Below are 19,628 nucleotides of genomic sequence, written 5' to 3'. Positions count from 1 at the left end.
TCGCCAAATTCCTTAACTTGTGCTCTCAATCACTTACCATATGTGGCAGCTGGATATTAGCTAGACTATGAATTAAAGACTGGCTTAAATTGGCCAATTCATGAAGAAGAGACTCATTTTGCTGTTCAATTACTTTGTTCTCCTCTTCTATCGTCTTCAGGTTGCTCTCCATTGTGGTAATCTAAAATGGACAAATTTGTGTACAATGTAATATAAGGCAATCTGGTACAAAGCATGCACTCTTTGAAGGGAGAGAGAACAGAAATACCAGGGAAAGGAGAAAAGGTCTATTCATTCATGTTTAAAAAGGTTTTGCTTGAGTTTGCAGTTCTTATTGTCACTAAGTCTTTCTTATTCCCACTGCATGTTGTATAACTTTAACAGCTTGTCTTTTCAATACTGGTAATAGTGAGTGAATGAACTTGGATTTGATTCCACTCCTTTAGAGCTTTTCTTGTATAGTTGAAAGGCATTAAGGACCTTAGTTCTGCAAGTTCACCCATGCAGTTAAACTCCTAGAAGCCAGTCTTAGGGGCATTCTGCAGTAAGTCACGCTTTTCTTATATTTTCAGCTACACATATATCGTGTTAATTAAGCATGCACAGCTTCTTGCAGCCAATGTTTAGCTCTTTGTAAGTATAATATGATTCTGTGCAAACTCACAGAGCTGATTTTGAAATCTGAAAAACTGCATGTTATTTCAATGTATGTACAAAGTCAGAAAGCTTTCCTATACATACAGTGAGTTGTAAAACGGAAGAAACTGAAGAATATTTGAGCACAGGCCTGTGGCATTGCTTCACGTACAAGTGAAAACAACTGAGATTGTGCTCTGCCTGTGTTTCCAGGTGACCAGACACGTTAGCTCTGACCTTGCATGGTGCCCTGCTTGAGCTAAAAGCATTGCTGAGAGAAAGAGCTTGTGGAGAGCATTGTGCTAATGGAGTTACAAGGATTTCAGATGAGCACTGGCTTATGTCCAACTCATCAAGAGCACATGCAGAGCTCATTCACATCTGTCTGTTCTTTCCTCTGTAGCCCTGTTCGTACTTTCCACATGGGGTGATAACTGTTAACATCTATTACAGAATGTACAGTGTGCTCTGTGTGTGTGTAGGTTAAAATATGCATTGACAAGAAAAAAGAAGCCAGTGAAGTGGAAAAAATGCCAAAGAACACAAGGTTTTGAATTCTCAAAATGAGGTTTATCCATTTCTATACTGGCCTAGAAGAGTGAGCTGTGGAAAGAATTGATACAATTGAAATGCTGATGGAAGGTCAGAGGTCTGTGCAGTAGTAACAGGCAGAAGAGTAAAGGCTCTCAAGCGCACATCAACTGGACCTTTGGTGAGTAAATGCTGGGAAACTGGTGGCACAGGCAGGTAGTTAGAGGTATCACATTTTATTATGGACCTAAACTTTTATCTTGCTTATGGAAATGCAGCCCATTAGTTGATAGAAGTAATTTTGAAAAGTGATGTGTCTACATAAACAGTTTCCAAGTATCTCTTGCTTTGACTACAGGTACAAATGGCAGTTAATCCAAGTTGCCAGTATTGTGGGGACTTGGTTTTGTAACAATTAATTGATTCTGAGCTAATTTCCACAAAATATATTAGTAAGGAAAAAATACTTCCTCTTTGAACCTGGACACCTGATCCTCCTATCTTATTTTGCTTTCAGCTTGTTTATATGGGAGAGAATGCTGTATCCAAATGCAAAACATCTTTCATAGCTGCTTCTTAGTCGAGTCATACTCCAATACCTATCCTATTTTTTTTTTAATATTACAGACCAGAATGAGGAGTCTGATGCCAATGAAGGCTCAGTTCAGTATGGCATACTGCAGCCACCCCACACTAACTTTAGCAGGAGCTGACATTCTACAGATTTTCTATCTAGCTAAGCATTGCAACTGGAACCATCTTTTTTGCTTTTTTTCATGAGATGCTGTATTCTGCAAATACAGTGGCAGATGATCAGCACATCTCACCACTTCACTTAGTATTCATCTGTAATTTCATCCGTTTTAAATTTAATTATTGTATTTGTTCACTTAAAGGCTGAAATTTCCCTCCCCACATTTTACTCTAAAACTAAGAAATGTTTACTTGTATGTATTCTGAAAATAGGATAATCTGTTTCTTGTATGAAACACACAATTATTTGCAGATTTGTTCTTCTCCTCTCCCCTTTATGTGTTTCTGCTTCTCTCATATTTGCATGTTAAATTTGAACAAATTTACTACAAGATTTTAGATTTAAAACACTTTCTTCAAAGTCTTAAGTAAAAAGGCAGCTGAGTAAAGGAGAGTCTTATAAGTGCTCCACCTAAGAAATAGGACTGATTTTCACTTTATTAAACTGAAAAATTCTACATGGAAGCATTTCCTGTTCCTGTCATATGAAAAGCTTTCACTGGCACTTACAATCATATGGGTTGCAAATCTGTATCAAACAAGACTATTGCTACTTCTGGTGTTCACATAACTTCCACTATTTTCCCATTGCATATTTCCCATCTGTCAAATTTTACTGAAATCTGAGTTGCACAATGATTTTCTAAAGGTTTATCAATAAACATTTTGCTATGTCCAGTATAATTTCACTGTTGCAAATAAAGGGGACTGTTGACTTTGATCCTCTTAGTAGTTTGATAATGACTATGATGTAACTCCCTATGTGTTGTAAATGTAAATTGCTTATCTTCAGGAGAGTGCATGAATTCAAAACTAAGGCCTCTAAATTTTTTTGTGAAGTTTAACTCAGTTGAGATTCTCTGCAAGGCCTTAGTAACTAGCTGGATAAGAACAGGTAAGTATTAGACCAGATTACCCAGAGTTCGTGGAATTTCTAGTATGGGAAGCAAAGAACAGGTTAGACAAGCACCTGTCAGGTTTACCTTAGGAAGATCTTAGGAAGTAAAGGTGACTGGTAGACAAAATAATGTTTTCTTGGTCTCTTGTAGCTCTACTTTTTAAAATCCCATTAATCATTTTAACCTACCCTTTTTCTAAATCTGCTGCACAGAAGTGTGAGAAATATCCTTTTAACTTATTGGTAAAATCACCAGCTGAGCTTTCTCTTACCAAGAACATTTAGTGGTCCCACAAGTGCCTAATATGACTTTTAAGAATATGCAATGGCACTAGTCTGAAGAATGAAAGCTGGAACTGAGACCACTGAAGTATGGCTTTTGTACTCATTTCAGATCAAAGCTTGATATGAAATTCCTAGATAAATCTCTGAAACTCAATACATGTTTATGCCTGTGATAGTGTTACCATAGCTTTATTTTTCAATCCATCTGGTCAAATATAAAAGTGCAGTAAATTACTGACAACTTCAGCATTTACCTAATGTACGTGCAACAGCCAAACTGCTTCATATTTTTTAAAAACTCAGCCATATCAGTCTGTATGTAAATAGCACCTACAGTGTATTAAGCAGAAGAAAAGATAAGGCAATTGGAAGCTGCCAGATTCAAAATTTATGGCCAAATTTCTCAAGAGTAAATGTATGTAATTTTCCTGCCTCTGATTATTCTTCTTGCTTTATGTTCTTGAAGACTTTCTCCTCATTACCCTACAGTTATATTTGGCCACATCAGGAAACTCTGTAAACCTTGAATCAAATCCTATGAAAGCTGAATAATGACAGTGGAACTCTGAATGCAGACATAAAGTAGAAGTGAGGTTTCAGTATCAATCTGGCTAAGGTTTAGAAACCAAATAAAACCCAAGTTGAAGAAGTAGATCCTGCCTTTATGGCTATACAAGAGGAGAAGGAGAATGGATATGGTGCCCATCTCCACAAGCAGCAGACAAACAAGTAACAAGGAGTGGTTTACTCTGTTTCCATTGAGATCAACTGAGTGACTATCATCAGGGACTAAAGACTGACAAATGGTGACTGTGGTGAACTTCACTCTTGGTGTCTGTGCTCAAACCATGTGAAGAGACAAGCACCAGAATCTATACTGGACACTGAAAAATTCTAGGGGAATTCAATTGATTTTCTTCTTTGGCTTTTTCCATCCAGTTTTAGGACTACTGAATGATGGGATTTTACTTAATAGTCTAATGTTAGGTTTTCTACTTTTTTTCCCCTGACAAATTTATACGGAATGAAAAAAGAATTAATCTGGATCTCTGGAACAACTACTGCTGCCAAGGGCTGCATTTAGTGTATCACATGCTACTCACTTCTCTGTCTAAATTTCCTCTGCAAGACATGACAAAAGCCATGCTGTTCATCTGGTCTCCTTCACCTTGTAACTTATGTTAACGACCATGTCATCACACAATATTTTAAGAACTATCAGAAGGGCACAGCCTTATCAAGGGGAAATACCAAGCTGACCATGACAGGTCATGTTTTGCCATTATTTTAAAGAATGCATTTTGCTGAGTTCTTTTTGTTTTTTTTTTTTTTTTTTTACTGTTGATAACTGATTTGAAAATTGCACAATGAACACTGTCTTCAGATTTTATAAATAGTAAATTATGCATAGATATCTTAATATATAAGGAAACAACAAATGTCCTATATGTTTTTTAATCAGTCATGTAGAAAAAGGAGCTTGAATTTAGGGCTTCATAAAACTGTTACCTGAGTTCTGAGTTTAATCATATCAGCTTCCATCTGGGAGTTGGATTCATTTAGTTCTTTGATTTCTTCATCTAACTGTTTAATTTCTTCATCATTTTCTATACCTGTGTGACATAAAAATAAAAGGGGTGTTAAAATAATTAACATTTAAATCAGAGTTCAGTGAATTAATTATTTCCATATTTAAAAATCAATTTATTTCAAGCAAAAAAAAGGAAGCATTCTTCAAATTTTTATTCTGCAGTTCAAAAGAAGTATTTTCAACTACTTTTACTTTTAAAATTGCAGTAATTCTCCAGTGAAAATGCTGAAAATACCTGGAGGATCAAAAGGACATTTAACTTTATATTATAAGAAATGTACCTGCAGCAAGAAATTTCACTCCATTGTCATATGTAATTTATTTAAAGAGTGTGTCCACTTACAGATCTTCTGAAGGAAAGTAAAAAACCTTAACATGGTAATCTCTTCATATTACAGTATTATCAAGAGAAGCTGTAACTAATTCAGAATTTTTTTCTCAACAAAGAGAAATTTTGTTGATGTACTGGGATATACTGTGATTCTGCAGTTGTTTTTAATGTTTGACAATGGCTCAGAAGGGTTGAGAAGGGTGTTATTAAATAATGATTTATAGAGTAATTTTAAAATGGAAGTGCTTTCTCACATTTTTGAAATAAATATTAAAAGCAACAGAACTTTAAAGTTAACTGCATTTCTAAGAATTCAGACAGGAATAAACTGTAACAGTTTATTTATCTTTATAATTAATATAACAAAGCATAAAATATTCCTGGGATGAGACAGACAGATCTGTCTTTTTTCAAGTCAAAGTGTGAACACCTAAAGCCAGAGAAACTGGTGCTCCCACCCTCCTTCTTCTGCTGGTGTGAATCTTTCATACCTTTCCCCACAGTGCCTGACTCTGATAGGAAAGATGTCATAGAATTATATAATGGCTTGGGTTGGAATGGACCTTGAGGATTATCTAGTTTCAACCCCTCTGCCATTGGCTGGAACATCTTCCCAGAGCAGGGAAGACTACACCACGTTTTTCACGGCCCCATCCAGCCTGGCCTGAAACACTTCCAGGGAGAAGGCATCCACAGCTTCTCTGAACAACCTGTTCCAGTGCCTCACCTCTCTCACAGTAAGCAGTATTTTCCTAATATCCAATCTAAACCTACTCTCTTGCAGTTTGAAGCCCTTTCCCCTTGGTCCTGTCACTACGTGCCCTTGTAGAAAGTCCCTCTCCATCTCTGTTGCAAGATCCCTTCAGGTACTGGAAGGCTGCAACTGGGTGACTTCAAGGCCTTCTCTTTTTCAGGCTGAACAATCCCAATTCTCTCAGCCTTTCCTCACAACACAGCTGCTCCATCCCTCTGATCATGTTGGTGGGCTCCTCTGGTCTCACTCCCACAGCTCCATGTCCTTCCTGTGCTGGGACCCCAGAGCTGATGCAGCCCTGCAGTGGGGTCTCAGCAGGGCAGAGCAGAGGGGCAGAATCCCCTCCCCACGCTGCCTCTGATGCAGCCCAGGGCACGTTTGGCTCTCCAGGCTGTGAGGGCACATGGCTGGGCCATGTCCAGCCTCTCACCCCCTCACACCCCCAAATCCTTCTCAGCAGGGCTGCTCTGGATCTGCTCATCCCAGCCTGTGTTGATGCTGGGGCTTGCCGCGACCCAGGTGCAGCACCTTGCACTTGGTCTTGTTAAACCTCAAGTTTGGGGTCATCTGCCAATTTGCTGAGGGGGCACCTGATTCCGTAGTCTATGTCATTAATGCAGATATTAAATAACACTGTTCCCAGTACAGACCCCTACGGGACAACACTTATCACTAATGTCCATTGGGACTCTGGGCCATTGACCACCACCCTCTGGATGTGACAATCAACCAATTCCTTATTCACCTAACACTGCACCCATCAAATCCATCTGTATCCAATTCAGAGAGGAAGATGTTGTAGGAGACCATGGCTGTGGCTTTATAGAAGTCCACGTAAGTGACATCTGTAGCTCTTCCCTGTCCATTGATGTAGTCAGCCCATCATAGAAGTCCACTGGGTTGCTCAGGCAGGTCATGTGTCCAAGTAGGCAAAATATCCATATATTACTCCTTAAGGCATTCTTCCTGGGCATGGCAGATACTTATAGTTTTCAATACTACCCAGGTTGTAGAGAAAATAACATCCAGATCTCTCATTCCCTGATTACAAACTCTTGAACAAAGACAGCCACTGCTTTCTCCAGTTGTGCTGGCCATGTGGGCTGAGGTGCCTCCTGCACTGTGTTCAAATGCTCTGTGGCTCTAAATGGAGTTAACACCAACAGTTAAGAAGGCATGCACTGCCACAGACTAAGTGACTACATAGCTTTCCAAGAAAATTCAGGACTTGGGCACCTTCCAGACAAGTTTTTATCATATTACTTACTTGAACTACATTTTGCTTTTACTGCACTTCAACTACCAGGGTACTATCCTGACTTTCATCCAAGGTACCTTCAGCATCTTCCCTGCAACTCAAGGTTCCCAGGAAGAATTGCAGTTTACTGGAGCTGAAATGGCACAAAGCCATCTCCATCTGCCAGAGGTTATAGAGCCACAGGTCCAAATGAATTCAAGGGAACTCAGGAGGAAGTGACATTCTGGAAAGAAACCCTTTTTCTCTTCTGAATCCTGTAACAATATAAGACTAACTATCACCCTTTGATGAATGAAATGTGAACCAGCAAATTATAATAGTATATTCTACTTTGAAATGTTTTAGAGTTATATAGACATAACTCAATCTGACTGCTCTACTCCTGGCTCAGGTTTCCAGAGCATAAGACCTGGTTTCACTTCTACTGACAGTGAATTCACAATTTATATAGAGTGGATTTATACGTGTAGGAAAAAAGGCAAAAGAGTAACAGTAACTTTAGTTTACAGAGAATTAGTATTTAAGAACTTAATGATTAAAAATTTACCATTACTGGCCCGCTGCTTTATTGTTAGCATTTGCTCTCCAGACAGCTTTGCTTTCTTCATTGCTGAAGTAGCTCTGGGGCATCCTGATAAACTGTGAACAGTAAGGAGCCTGTTAATTTTGACAGGTCATTGAAAAGAAACCTGTAATCCAAAGCTGTAATAAAAACAGTATCAGAGACATGGTTTATCTTCACTGCCTAGCACCGAAAGATGCACTAGTCTGAAAAAATAAAGGACTTACCAGTAGTGATTTCATTGTTTTGTTTTTCTTCCAACATCTTTTTGCATAGACAGCCAATTAGAAGTCAGATACACAGTTCAATTTGCTTAAGACAAAATACTTTTAATAAAACATTTTATTTTAAAAGCAGTTATTGTCTAAATACTCCCACTTGAATTTATGTGTCCCTGTCTGAACTTCCTCCCTTTTTAGATTCAAATGTTCAAACATGGAACTGAATGCTGAGAGAAGAGGACATGAGCTACCTCTCATATACAAAAGATTAGTTCTTATAAACTGCTTTTCTTTGTGAATATCACCTACTGAGCCAACTAAATTGCCCTTTTCTAATTTTTTTCTTAAAATGGCAGTAACTTATGTGTTGGCTTGTTGTTGGAGCCCAAGGAAACAATTCCAATAGAAATGACCTTGTTTTAATGGGGGATATATATGTCTTATAATGCATATCTGTTACATTTATGGATGTACATTCAGTTATCTCTTCTCTCTCACATTGCCAAAATATTAAGTTTTTTAATTACATTGTACAAAACAGTTTGATAGCCAAAGTCTTAGCAGTCTTTATTGTTAAAATTAAAATACAGATCAGACAGTGCTCAGTATTTAACAAGTAATGGTACACCAAATTACCCCCTTTTTCTAAAATCACATAATTCATGTAGTTGCACTATTGCAGATAAGAGAAAATACATATTCAATCTAATTTAATGATGCAAAACCAAAATCTTATTCTGAGGAAGCTGTAGCTTTAGTGAAGGGAATTTAGAAGCTTGCTAAACAATTTCCTCTTGCCTCAACATTTCAGTTTTCATATCCATGCAAACTGAGTAATGTTATGTACTTTTCATTGCATTAGAGGAACATTTATATTTCCTCTCCAAATCCAAAAGAAGATTTTTTTTAAAATTTTTAATTGTGCAAATCTGATTCAAATCTGTAATATGGAGGAAAGGGGTATCTGATTAAAAGCGTTTCTTTAAGTAGAGATGCAAATTCTTTCTAAATAAAGTCCTCTCATGTAGGAACAGTCTGATTATTGAAACCATTCCTCTGAAAAGCCTAGACTACTGTTATCAAGTGCAGTCATACAAAAAAGGATTGCTCTTAGGAAAATACATTAAAAAATTATTTTCTCAATGAAAGAATCTATGTTCAACATTTCATACAGCTTTGTGACTAAGAAGATGTATAATAAAATAATACTTGTAGGATCAAGAAATGGCATGACCTAGCAGCTTTTGGCTGTGGCCGAGTTGGTAGGATACCAAATTATTACTCCAAGGTCTGCTATGGACTCAGTGTGTGACTGTAAACAACTGTCCTCTTGATGTGTCAAAGGGAGCCTTGAAGACAATTAAGAAGGAGAGGATTTGGTGTTTTGGGAAAAAAAATGCTGGCACAGAGAAAGAAATGGGATAACAGTATATGCAAAGTTTCTGCATCATTTAACTGACTTCATTTTTGTAACCTTTCAGTTGATTTAATGAATTTTCTCATATTTTGTACTCGCTCTTTTTCAGAAGAAGTTAGCACCAGTGGGCATAAAAACAACTGCATTAGATTACTCTCGTCTTTTTCTGTAGCCTTTGCCTCTCTGAAAGTCCTGACTGATGACAACTCCTCAAAATAAAATCAGTCCTCAAACAGCCTATAGGTACAGCATTCAAACAGACCAACAAGAAACCAGGATCCTAGAACAGCACATCTGAGAGCAGAGAAAAATAATCAAACAAATCAAATTTGTTCTGAAGTATTAGAAATCTACTGTGTGATTCAGTGTGCCTAAATCCAAAGTTTGGTGCCAAGGACCCAATTTTATTCTCAGGCCATGACTCTACACACCAAGTTTTCAGGACAGCCTAAACCTGCAGATATCTTCTCAGCTAGTCTAGAAGGTTATCTCTCCACTGGTGTGCCCAGGGTGCTCCAAGGTGCACTCTCACCCTGAGGCCCCAGGTACAAGGTTCCATACATGCAATACTAAACTTTCCTATTTCACAAAACAGGGTGGTCACATTCTAGCTGCCAAAAGGCAACTGTCCATGGCCCATCACCACTGGAGAGGGATGTATTGCCAGGCTACGGAGCACCCACAGCTTGGCTGCAGTTCAGGCACCCTTCTGCCTAAACTGAACCACCAAGATCTGCGTGCTGTGATCCATCCTTGCTGCTGGAACTGTTGGAGAGTCCTTCTGCACAGATTATCTACCTTCTTCTGGAGGCAGCCAGATGAATCAGAAGTTAGTGAGGAGAAAGGCAAAGAGGTGCCTTTTTTTTGGGAATTCTAGTGAAGATGCAGAAGGCTTCCACATTCTGTAGCCAGATTAGTTTTGCTCTAACCCACTGGTGATCTAATACAGTATGTACAGACAAAGGAGGGCTATGACCAAGATGAGATTTTTGCAACATATCTGCATGCCTAATCCACAAACTTCCTCTTTTTTCTTCCCCAGTCCTTATGTGCACAGCTTTAACTTGTGCATCATGCACCTCTATGACAACCTTTAGCTTGTTACATATCTGTCCTTAGAAGAGGCCGTGAATGAACACATGGTCCTAAATTTTCCAGTGGCTTTATGCAATTTGAGAAAGCATTCAAAACTCCCAAAGGTATCCTGCTCACCTCAGAGGAAGATGCCAAAGCCAGACCATGCCATTGCTTTCCTCTGCAGATCTTTTCTGGCAAATTTGTCTCTTCATTAATTATATATTGTATTGTAAGCAGATGAGCTCACTTTCCTGAGTCAGGCACTTTCAGTTTTAGTGAAGCAGATACCAAGTTAGTAACCTAAATTAAGAGCATTGACTTCTACTACAGTTTGTTTAACTTGTCTAAATTCTTCAGAAATTACTTAGTCAAAGATAGCAATGCGCACCCTTTTTGCTTTGCTCTGTTCTTAATTAAGTTACTTTAAACTGTTTTAAGTAATTAAAAAGTGAATTAGGACTTTTAGAATAAGCTTCTACTCTACAAAGACATTCTAACTCTTATCTAATTGACTGTGTTTACTTCTACTGAAGGCAACTGCTCTTTGAATTGAGAACAGCCAAAAGAACTCAGGATATATGGGACGACAAGATGAAAAACAAACTGAAGGCAGTGTTGCACAAAAGTGGGCTGTTGTACAAAGGCTGAACCCTACAGAGGTGTAAAGTTAACCAAAAAGCTTGAATTGAGATCCCAGCGAGACTGAGAGTTGCTTGAGATTTCTAGAAGAATGAATGGTAGAAGGAGAGAAGGACAGAAGGACACAGGAGTAGATATGATTTTATTTTTTCCTGTGACTGGCAAACAAAAGAATATAAGTGAAAGCTATTTCAGTGCTTTAAGAGTTATGCAAACATGCTTTAAATATTTCAGAAATGAAAAAAGGCTATGAGAAATATCTAGGTAGTAGTTTTGTTAAAGGTAATGCTTATCCTTGTGTTAAATATGCTATGAAGCTGGATATTAGGAAAAGGTTCTTCACCCAGAGGGTGGTTGGGCAATGGAACAGGCTCCTGAGGGAAGTGGTCACAGCTTGATGGAGTTCAAGAAGAGTTTGGACAATAATCTCAGGCGCTTGATGTGATTCTTGGGTCTGGACTTCAATGACTTTGACTCCTTATGGGTCCCTTCCAACTCAGGATATTCTATTATTAAGTTTGAATCCTTTACATTTGATGTTTGTCATAGGTTTTCAAACTTTACACTGACTTTGACACAATTCTGCAGCTTATGCATTCCAGCAAAGAATTAGTGAAATTAATCATAGTTATCTCACTTGCTCCTGCCATTATTCTCATACACACAAGAAATCATAAGAACATATAAATATAGTTGAGTATTCTTTCCATAATGAAAATGAGTTAGGCTTTCTAACAGCATAGCTGGGATGCTGCTGTAATAGATTCAGTATAAATGGTTTTTATTTGGTATAAACCTACAAAACCATGAATTAACTCTGTCAGACTGGATGCTACCGGGCTTGAAGCCACAGCATTTTGGCAGGGCTGTGAGAAGCACCAGAAACTAACTCTGAACTCCCCCTGAGTTTCTGATTCACCAAGAGCTGTGAGTCTGCTGTATCTACAACCAGATGACCATCAACACCTTATTTTGTTGGGATACAATATGTCTTGGCTTGTGATAAATTTCTACTGTTGGGTTAATCTCTCATTTGGGAAAGAAAAGTATTGTCTGGCATATCATTCTAGAAAACCACCCTCTGCCATAACTTACAAAGTACTATAAAGACTGTATGGTGATTGTATCTATTAGAGTGGAACATAAGGTGAAGAATGACTTTTCTTTCCGGTTTAGCACTGTGGTTATCTTACTGCAACCAGTGCCTCACCATATATTCAGTGGATTTGGAAATAGGGTGAAATTTGTTCAAAAATAAAATAAAAATTAGTGGGTGAAAAAGTTTTAAAGGAGTTTTTAGGTAGTGTTCAGTGCACATTTATCAAGAAATTTAGATTAAATAAATGTGAGCTAAAATCCTGAACTGTTTCAAGAATGTAATTGCACTGTCTTCAGGGATGCAAACAACGGAGGCCACCAGAGTGAAAGATCATTGATCAAGTGGAGCAATTGTTTGGGTGACCAATTTTAGTTATCTGGGTTCCGGTTGTGTGTTAAATACATTTTTTTCCTCAGTAGACAGATGCAGTTTAGTCCCTCTTGAAGCTGGAGAATTTGCACTTGGCTTTTCAAGTGAAGAAAACAATTTCCAAACAAAGTAGGTATATGGGAGAGGAGAAGATAAAGGTCAAACAAACCACAAATTTTATATTTGGTATGTCAAGTGTTGAAGTTTACAAAGGAAGAAATAACAGAGTATAAAGAAACCACAGCCTCAAACCTAAAAAGCATCCTGAGGAAAAATTTTATGAACCCTGCAAGATGTTTATAGGTTCACTACCACAATGATTTTTCAAAAATAAAATGAAACACTTCTCGTGTTTATTAAAAATAGCATTGTCTGTAGACTAGAGGAAGGAACAAGTCACTTTCAAGGGACCTCTTTTAACTAGAGATATATTCAAAACAAGCCCCAGATGTAAATCCTTTTGAAATTCAGGGAAATACAGATCACAGTGAGAATGACTGTTTTATTTTGTTAATGGCTGAAACCTTACTAAGCTCCTCAACTATTTGCTAATATTTGAAGTTCAAGTTAAGAGATCAAACTCAGTGATCAAAGTAGCCCATTCCTTAGTTTAATATTAAATCCATGAACCACTCTTTTTTTTCTATTTTGAAGGGTATCAGCTTTAGTGACTTCCTTATTCCCATGAGTAAATTCTACTACGCACCTGAAAGGATGAAACAGTCTATGCACAACTCCAGCAGAGATTAAAGGAACCCTCACTAAACCAGCACTCATTTTTATTTACATTCTAGGATGACTGGCTTTTCCCCAGTTTCTTACTGAGATGTGAAGCAAAGGGAATCCAGGAGAGAGGTTCTGCAAACAAGGTAGTTCTGTTTTCATGGAGATTGCTGCGACTCACAGAGCAATCTCTTCTCCCCACACGACCCCAGCTGCCTTTGTGTGGTGTTGGGTGTCAGAAAAAAATAATCTCTTCAGCTCAGTTTCAGAATTCTTCATCGGAAAAGAATGATTTTTATTAATGTGGCCCTTTATAAGTCTTGCTTCCTGGCTAAAGCTTTTTTTTTCTTGGTTTGGTTGGTTGGTTGGGGCTTTTTGCGGGTTTTGGGGGGTTTTAGGGTTTTTTTTTGGTGCATTTACAACTTCTTTGGGTGCATTCTCAACTCACACCTGAATGCTTGCTGTGAAAAAGTTCAATTCTGAGTCAGGAGAGAAATCTAAGTTAAAAATACTAAAAGCTTGATGTAATGTTGAAAGTGACAGCTCCTAATTCAAGTTGTTTTCCAAAGGTGCGGAAGAAAGTAGCTGAGATTTTATTCTGTTTAAATAAATCTTTGCTTCAAAAGCAAGAAAAATCAAACCACTACCCAAATGGCCATAAAAAATACAGCCATTATGATTAAAATAAAATGCAAGCTTTTCAAAATTATTTTAATGATATCTGATCATTGTTTCAGAAAACCTTTCTGGAAAGAACTATGTTCTTATTTTAGTGGGGGGAGGGTTGAATTAGCATTAAAATCTGGTCAGTCAGAGGCACCAAATGGACATCAAGAGGGAGTAAATGGCCACCCAGAAGAAGAGAAGGTATTTTTTTTTTTTTTTAATTGGAGATTTAAAAGGCAAGGTAGCCGTTTTAGTTTAATTATGCCTATCCCTCATAACAAAAGAACAAAGCAGGCATCAGGTAAGAAAAACAAAAATAGGAATTATGCAGAAATGTTAACATGGCAAAGCTGAGAGGAAAAGCCTTGAGAGCAGACTCCAATTTGAAAGGAATCCCCCTGGGGCATAAATATACAGCAGAAAAGGGATTAATGAATCTTGAAATGCTGGAACTGTAAGAGCACTGCCAAAGTTGCCCTTCAGATGGGCACAGTAGTCCCTTGGCAAATTTACATCATATTTAGTTAACTGAGGCTGCTTAGTCAGCAAAGAGGCTTTGTGGGTGGGCTTCTCACATGTGTTAATGAGCTTTGACCTGTATCATCCCTGAAGAGGGAAAGAGGTTTGGCTCTTTCCCAATGTGTAACAACTATTAAAAAAAATCTCTCATTTCTTCTTTGGTGAGTGAGTACCCACTGCAGCACACTGCATGACTTACAGGTGGCCCCAGCACTAAGCCACGACCTTAATGGGACACAACTGAATGCCCCAGGAGCTGGGGGCTGGCTTCTGCAAAACTCATCAGCTTCTCTCCTGCCCACAACAGGACAGATGACCTGAAGACAAGTGGATTTACTGGGCTGTTGAATAGGAAGAAAGGTTGAGACTTCCCTGTGTATAAATAGGTAATGTGTATCTTTAGCTACACACCTCTGATTAGTGCTCTTAAGTGGCTGAAAAATTCACGTGATCTATTTAGTGACCAAGTACAGCTCCCTTTGGCATTCAAAATGAAGCACAATTTCTCTGAACACTTTGTATAGGCAGCAACGAGAAAAATGTATTTCAAGAGGAAAATTCATCCCTCCTGAAATCTAAAAAGTCTTCCTGTATTCCCTGCTTTTTTATGAGCTATGTCTGGAATGAGGACAAGCAGACTTATAACCAGACAGCTTCTGCTAAGCGCCTAAAATCAAGGAGGTGTCACATTGCAAACACCTGTACAATTGCTGTCTGCTGTAATTTGTCAGGTCTGCTAAGCAAAATGATTTTTCTAGTTTATATTGTGCAATCTGCTTTTTCTAATACAGATTTCATATTATTTTCTCTGTGACTTTCCCAAGGCAAGTAAACCTCTTAAGTCCTTTTAGATTATCTTACTATCAAGAGGAACAGTTTAACAAATGGTACATCTGATTAAAATGCTATTCCATTCTTCTTCCAGCTTGTAATGAAAAGAGCTGGCAGAATTACCTGCAAAGGGCCTAACTCTTTCAACAACAAGGTTCTGCATTTAGTCACTTGCAACTTTTGCCAAATTTTAACTGATCTGACTGAAATCTTCAGTGGTACCTGTCAGGCCAGGCTCATTTTTTTCTCCCAAATGTCATAGGAAAAATATTTATATTTCTCAGAATATACTTCTATACCACTGTTTTGTCCATATACATGATTTTGTCCTTGCTGAGGAGAACAAAAAGTCCAAATAATTCCGTGAATAACTCTAACTGTCTGTGAATTGGAGCAAGAAACATTTCATGGAGTGTTGCTCTGAGTTTAGAGATGCATTCTGCTGTCTGCATTAAAACAAAAGTAGATTGGTCAGAGCTATAATCCTCTGACAGAGTGTCCATTGGACATGCTAAATGGATGAGTTAGTGTTTAGCACCAGACCCTCCATGGACTTTTTGTGGGAGCCTTCCCTTCCACCAGCCCTGTTCAGGGCAGCAGGGCCTGCAGCAGAAGAATGCTTGCTGGAAGCAACGCCTGAGACTGCCTGTCCTGTTCTGCCAGTGCACCAACTACTGCAAATGCTGGGGACTGAGCAGCTCAGGAGTAAGAAGACTGACCAGGAGCCACAGTGACTGAGAAGGAAAGAGGGCCAGAACACCACTGTAGGAAAGAATGAGGATGGGAAGAGGAAGGTGTTGAAAAGTGGTTCAGGAAGACCCTTCTCCTTTAAGGTCAACACAAAATTACTAAGTAAAAAAAATCCTTTGCACTGCAGGACCCACCACACAGATTTTCTTTTTTTTTTCTTTATGTACATTATTATTACATTTAATTGCCACAATTCTTTCCTTGTCTTCTTGGAAATGTCAACGCACTTCCATGCCTGTCATCTTTTAATGATGCCAGCATGATGCTTATCATTGTCAGTTGTAGCTACTGTTAAATGCCATGAATTTGGTTAGTTCTTCGGTACTCTTAATGATGTATGATGTTCTCCTGCTGAATTGCAATGTACAGCTTGTAGGAAAAACTAATAGATGGGAAACAGCAAAATAAATCAATTACAGGAAGAGGACAGGCAGATTAAGACCAAATGAACAAACACCTGAAACAACTTAAAAGGCCTACCAAAGAAAGAGTAAAACAGTGAGAACTAAAAGTGAATTAATTTTGACACAAATGCAGCACTCTGTCAACTTACTGCAGCAACAAATAAAAGCATGGACAAGAGCTGACCTGACAAGAGACCTGGCTAGAAATAGATGCAATCAAATACTACAATGCATTGCATATTCAAAGCTTCTTACAAATCTGGAGTTTGACAGCATTTAAGTTTCATAAATAGAAAAAAAAAGATTTTTCTCTGCAAAGTTTTTACCACTTTCAGTGTACAGCACAGGAACAACTTTCAAAAGGTATTGCTGGACACAAACTCCTGACAAATAGGGCATTTTGGAAGCTTAGGGCACCTTGAGAATTCAGCTGGCAGTTTGGATCCTTTGTGTTTTGAAGGATGCTTGCAACTGGCTTAACTGTGAGCTTCTGAGGTCTGCTCAAAACCAAAAGAGAAGTGGACCAGAGATGAAAATGTGGGCAAATACCCACTGGGAATGACAAGGCTGTAGCTAGGAGATGCAGAGATGCAGCTGGAATAGCAAAAGCTCAGCTCAAAATGAAACTAGCTATAGAAATGTAAAAAACTCCAAGAAATGGTTGTTTAGGTACATTGAGAGCAAGTGGAAACAGAGGGAAAATACTGGCACACTGTTATATGGGAGAGGTGAATTAGTCATCAGCAATGCAGAAAAGGCAGCAGTTCTTGACACTTCCTTTACATCTGTCTTTACCAACACTGTTGGGCCCCAGGCCTTGGGAGCAAAACTCCAGGTTGATGCAAACAAAGACTGACCATCACTGATGGGAGAATTGCAAGTGAACTGTTTGGCACTACAAATCAATGGGCCCTGGCATTGCCCACCTGAGGGTGTGAGGAGTGCTGGCTGATGTTGTTGCAAGCCTCTTCATAATCTATGAGAAATTGTGGAGATCAAGGGATATCCCAGAAAACTGGAAGACAAATAGTGGCAACCCCACCTACAAGAGGGGCGTAAAGAAAGATGTACAGGCTCTTTAGCCTTATTTCAGTCTCTGGGAGAGCTATGGAATGAATCCTCCTGGGGGCTATCACAAGTGAGATGAAGCACATGATTAGGAAAAGCCAGCACAGATTCAACAAGGGCCGGCTGTGCTTAACAAACCTGCAAAAGCAAATTTGATTTTTGTGACAAAGTAACCTGCTTGGTTGATCTGGGGAGGAGGGGCAGCAAGTGGACATTCTCTACCTGGATTTCTCCTAGGCTTCTGATATGGTTTCCCACGGCGTCCTCCTAGAGAAAAGTGTAATGGTCTGGACTAGTGGTCTCTGTAGTGGGTGGGAAACTGGCTGAGAGGTTGCACACAGGGTGGTGGTAAACAGGTCCTTTTCAAAGTGGCAACCCACCACAACCTGTCTCCCAGGGATCCATACTGGGCCCAACCCTGTTCACAATCTTCCTAAGTGATCTGGACAACAGGATCAAGTGTATCCTGATGAAATTTGACAAGGACACCAAACTGAGTAGGGAAGTGAACTATTTGGAAGCAGAAGTCACACTGCAGGAAGACCTGGATAGGCTGGGAGGGTGGGCTGACAAGAACCTTATGAAGTTCAACCAAAACAAATGTCAGGTCTTGAACCTGGGAAAATATTCAGGAGTGCAGCACAGGGTGGGACCTACCTGTCTGTGGAGCAGCTCTGTAGAAAGGGACCTGGGAGCCTGGGAATGACAAGCTCAGAGTGAGTGGTGCTGCTGTGGCACAGAGAGCCAACCGGGCACTGGGCTGCATCAACAAGGGCTTCTCCACAGGGACACAGAAGTCATTGTCCCACTCAGTGCTTGTCAGGCCACACCTGGAACATGGTGCTCGGTTTTGGCTCGCACTATGCAAAAAGATGTGGACAAGCTGGAAAGCCATTGCTCTCAATGATAAGTCATTTTTATAATTATAAATTTTTTAATAATAATACTTAATGATAAGTATTTTTATGTTTTTAAATGCTGAAGCTGAGAAATGTTCCTGTTAAGACAGGATGTGACTTCAGGCAAATACTGAAAGCTCTACAACAATTTATGAGAGAATTTGCAGCCATTAGCCTGTGTTTTTTAAAGCATCTGCATTACAGAACCACTGCCTCTTTGGGGGCACCCTGGCACCCCAGATAAACCCTGGGTGAGATGCTGTTCTATGGTCCTGAGCACCAGGAGGTTTGACTGTAGGTGGTATTTGCAAATTCTCCCTTCAGAAGCTGAGGATGATCACAGAGGATTTTTATGCAGTATCTATTTCTAGCAAAGCATATTTAATGAGAAAAAGGATCTGCATATGAAAAATCTACATCTCCAATCTTCTTCCCTCACATTTGTCATCTCCTTTGAGTGTTTGAGAACTTAGAGGTCCTCTGAGTATTCATGTGAGTGTAGGTATCAGACAGCTTCCAGAAAGCAGCTGCAGAGGGCAGCTCCTGTCTTGGTTCTTTTGGCTTTTTGTTTTTTTTAGTCTTTTCATCTTTTCATAATCTGTCTGTTCCCATGCTTAGCAATGCAGTTGTGCAACTCAGAGCTATGAAAAACATAGAATTTTTGAAGGAAACAACACTGGCACTCCTTCACCTCAGACACACATGTGTGGTAATGGCTGAACTGAGTGAATTTCCTGTGGGCTTTCTGAGAGCCTTACCATTAACTAAACCTTCCTAGTATAAAGTGGATAGCCTGTAACAAGTGTGATATGTAATAATCTCTCATAACCACTTGATAATTTCTACATACACATTCCTTCACAAGGGAAAAGGCAGTGGATGATGTCCATTGCTTCCCCCCAGCAAATCTAGACATCTTGCAAACACAGTGGCATGCCCTTGCTGCTCAAATACAAATCTCATTCTATAAACATTTTTATGGACCTTGGAGTCCTACTGTCCTCAGCAAGGACATAGGTTCACGAAAGAAAAATCACCCTTCTCTATGCTTTCATCTCTATTTAGCATTAGCTTGTTAATGGGAAAAAAACCCTTACAATTTGATCATCTCTTGTATATTACAGATTTCTACTAAAATCTTTTTGTACTGACTTTGCCCTGGACTAGAGTTCATTTTCTTCAGAGTAGTTGGTATGAGGCTGTGTTTTTGATTAGTGCTTGAAACAGCATGGGTAATTCAGGGATGTTTTCTTTGCTGCTGAGGAGTACTCACACAGAGTCAAGGCCTTTTCTGCTTCTCACCTCACCTCACCATTGATGGGGCTGGGGGTGCACAAGTTGGGAGCG

The 19,628-nt window shown here is 39.1% G+C and overlaps 1 protein-coding gene across 20 annotated transcripts in view; it reads right to left on the bottom strand.

The window, feature by feature from the left end:
- Positions 1-19,628, bottom strand: part of MYT1L (myelin transcription factor 1 like) — a 309,881-nt gene that overhangs the window by 3,072 nt on the left and 287,181 nt on the right. For 14 of the 20 annotated variants that reach the window (XM_026793576.2, XM_074538141.1, XM_074538140.1 and 11 more), the window contains 3 exons: positions 7,585-7,676; positions 4,607-4,716; positions 38-181 (listed from right to left, as the gene is read on the bottom strand). In XM_026793576.2, coding sequence (XP_026649377.2) covers positions 38-181; positions 4,607-4,716; positions 7,585-7,676 — 346 coding nt within the window. The remainder of the gene's footprint in view (positions 1-37; positions 182-4,606; positions 4,717-7,584; positions 7,677-19,628) is intronic. The other 6 variants (XM_074538137.1, XM_074538143.1, XM_074538149.1 and 3 more) reach the window with 1 other exon arrangement.

Source organism: Zonotrichia albicollis, chromosome 3 (genome assembly GCF_047830755.1).
Source record: "Zonotrichia albicollis isolate bZonAlb1 chromosome 3, bZonAlb1.hap1, whole genome shotgun sequence".
NCBI classification, from domain to species: Eukaryota; Metazoa; Chordata; class Aves; order Passeriformes; family Passerellidae; genus Zonotrichia; species Zonotrichia albicollis.
The sequence above is the reverse complement of the archived record's forward strand: the minus strand, read 5'-3'. Positions and strand labels throughout refer to the sequence as shown.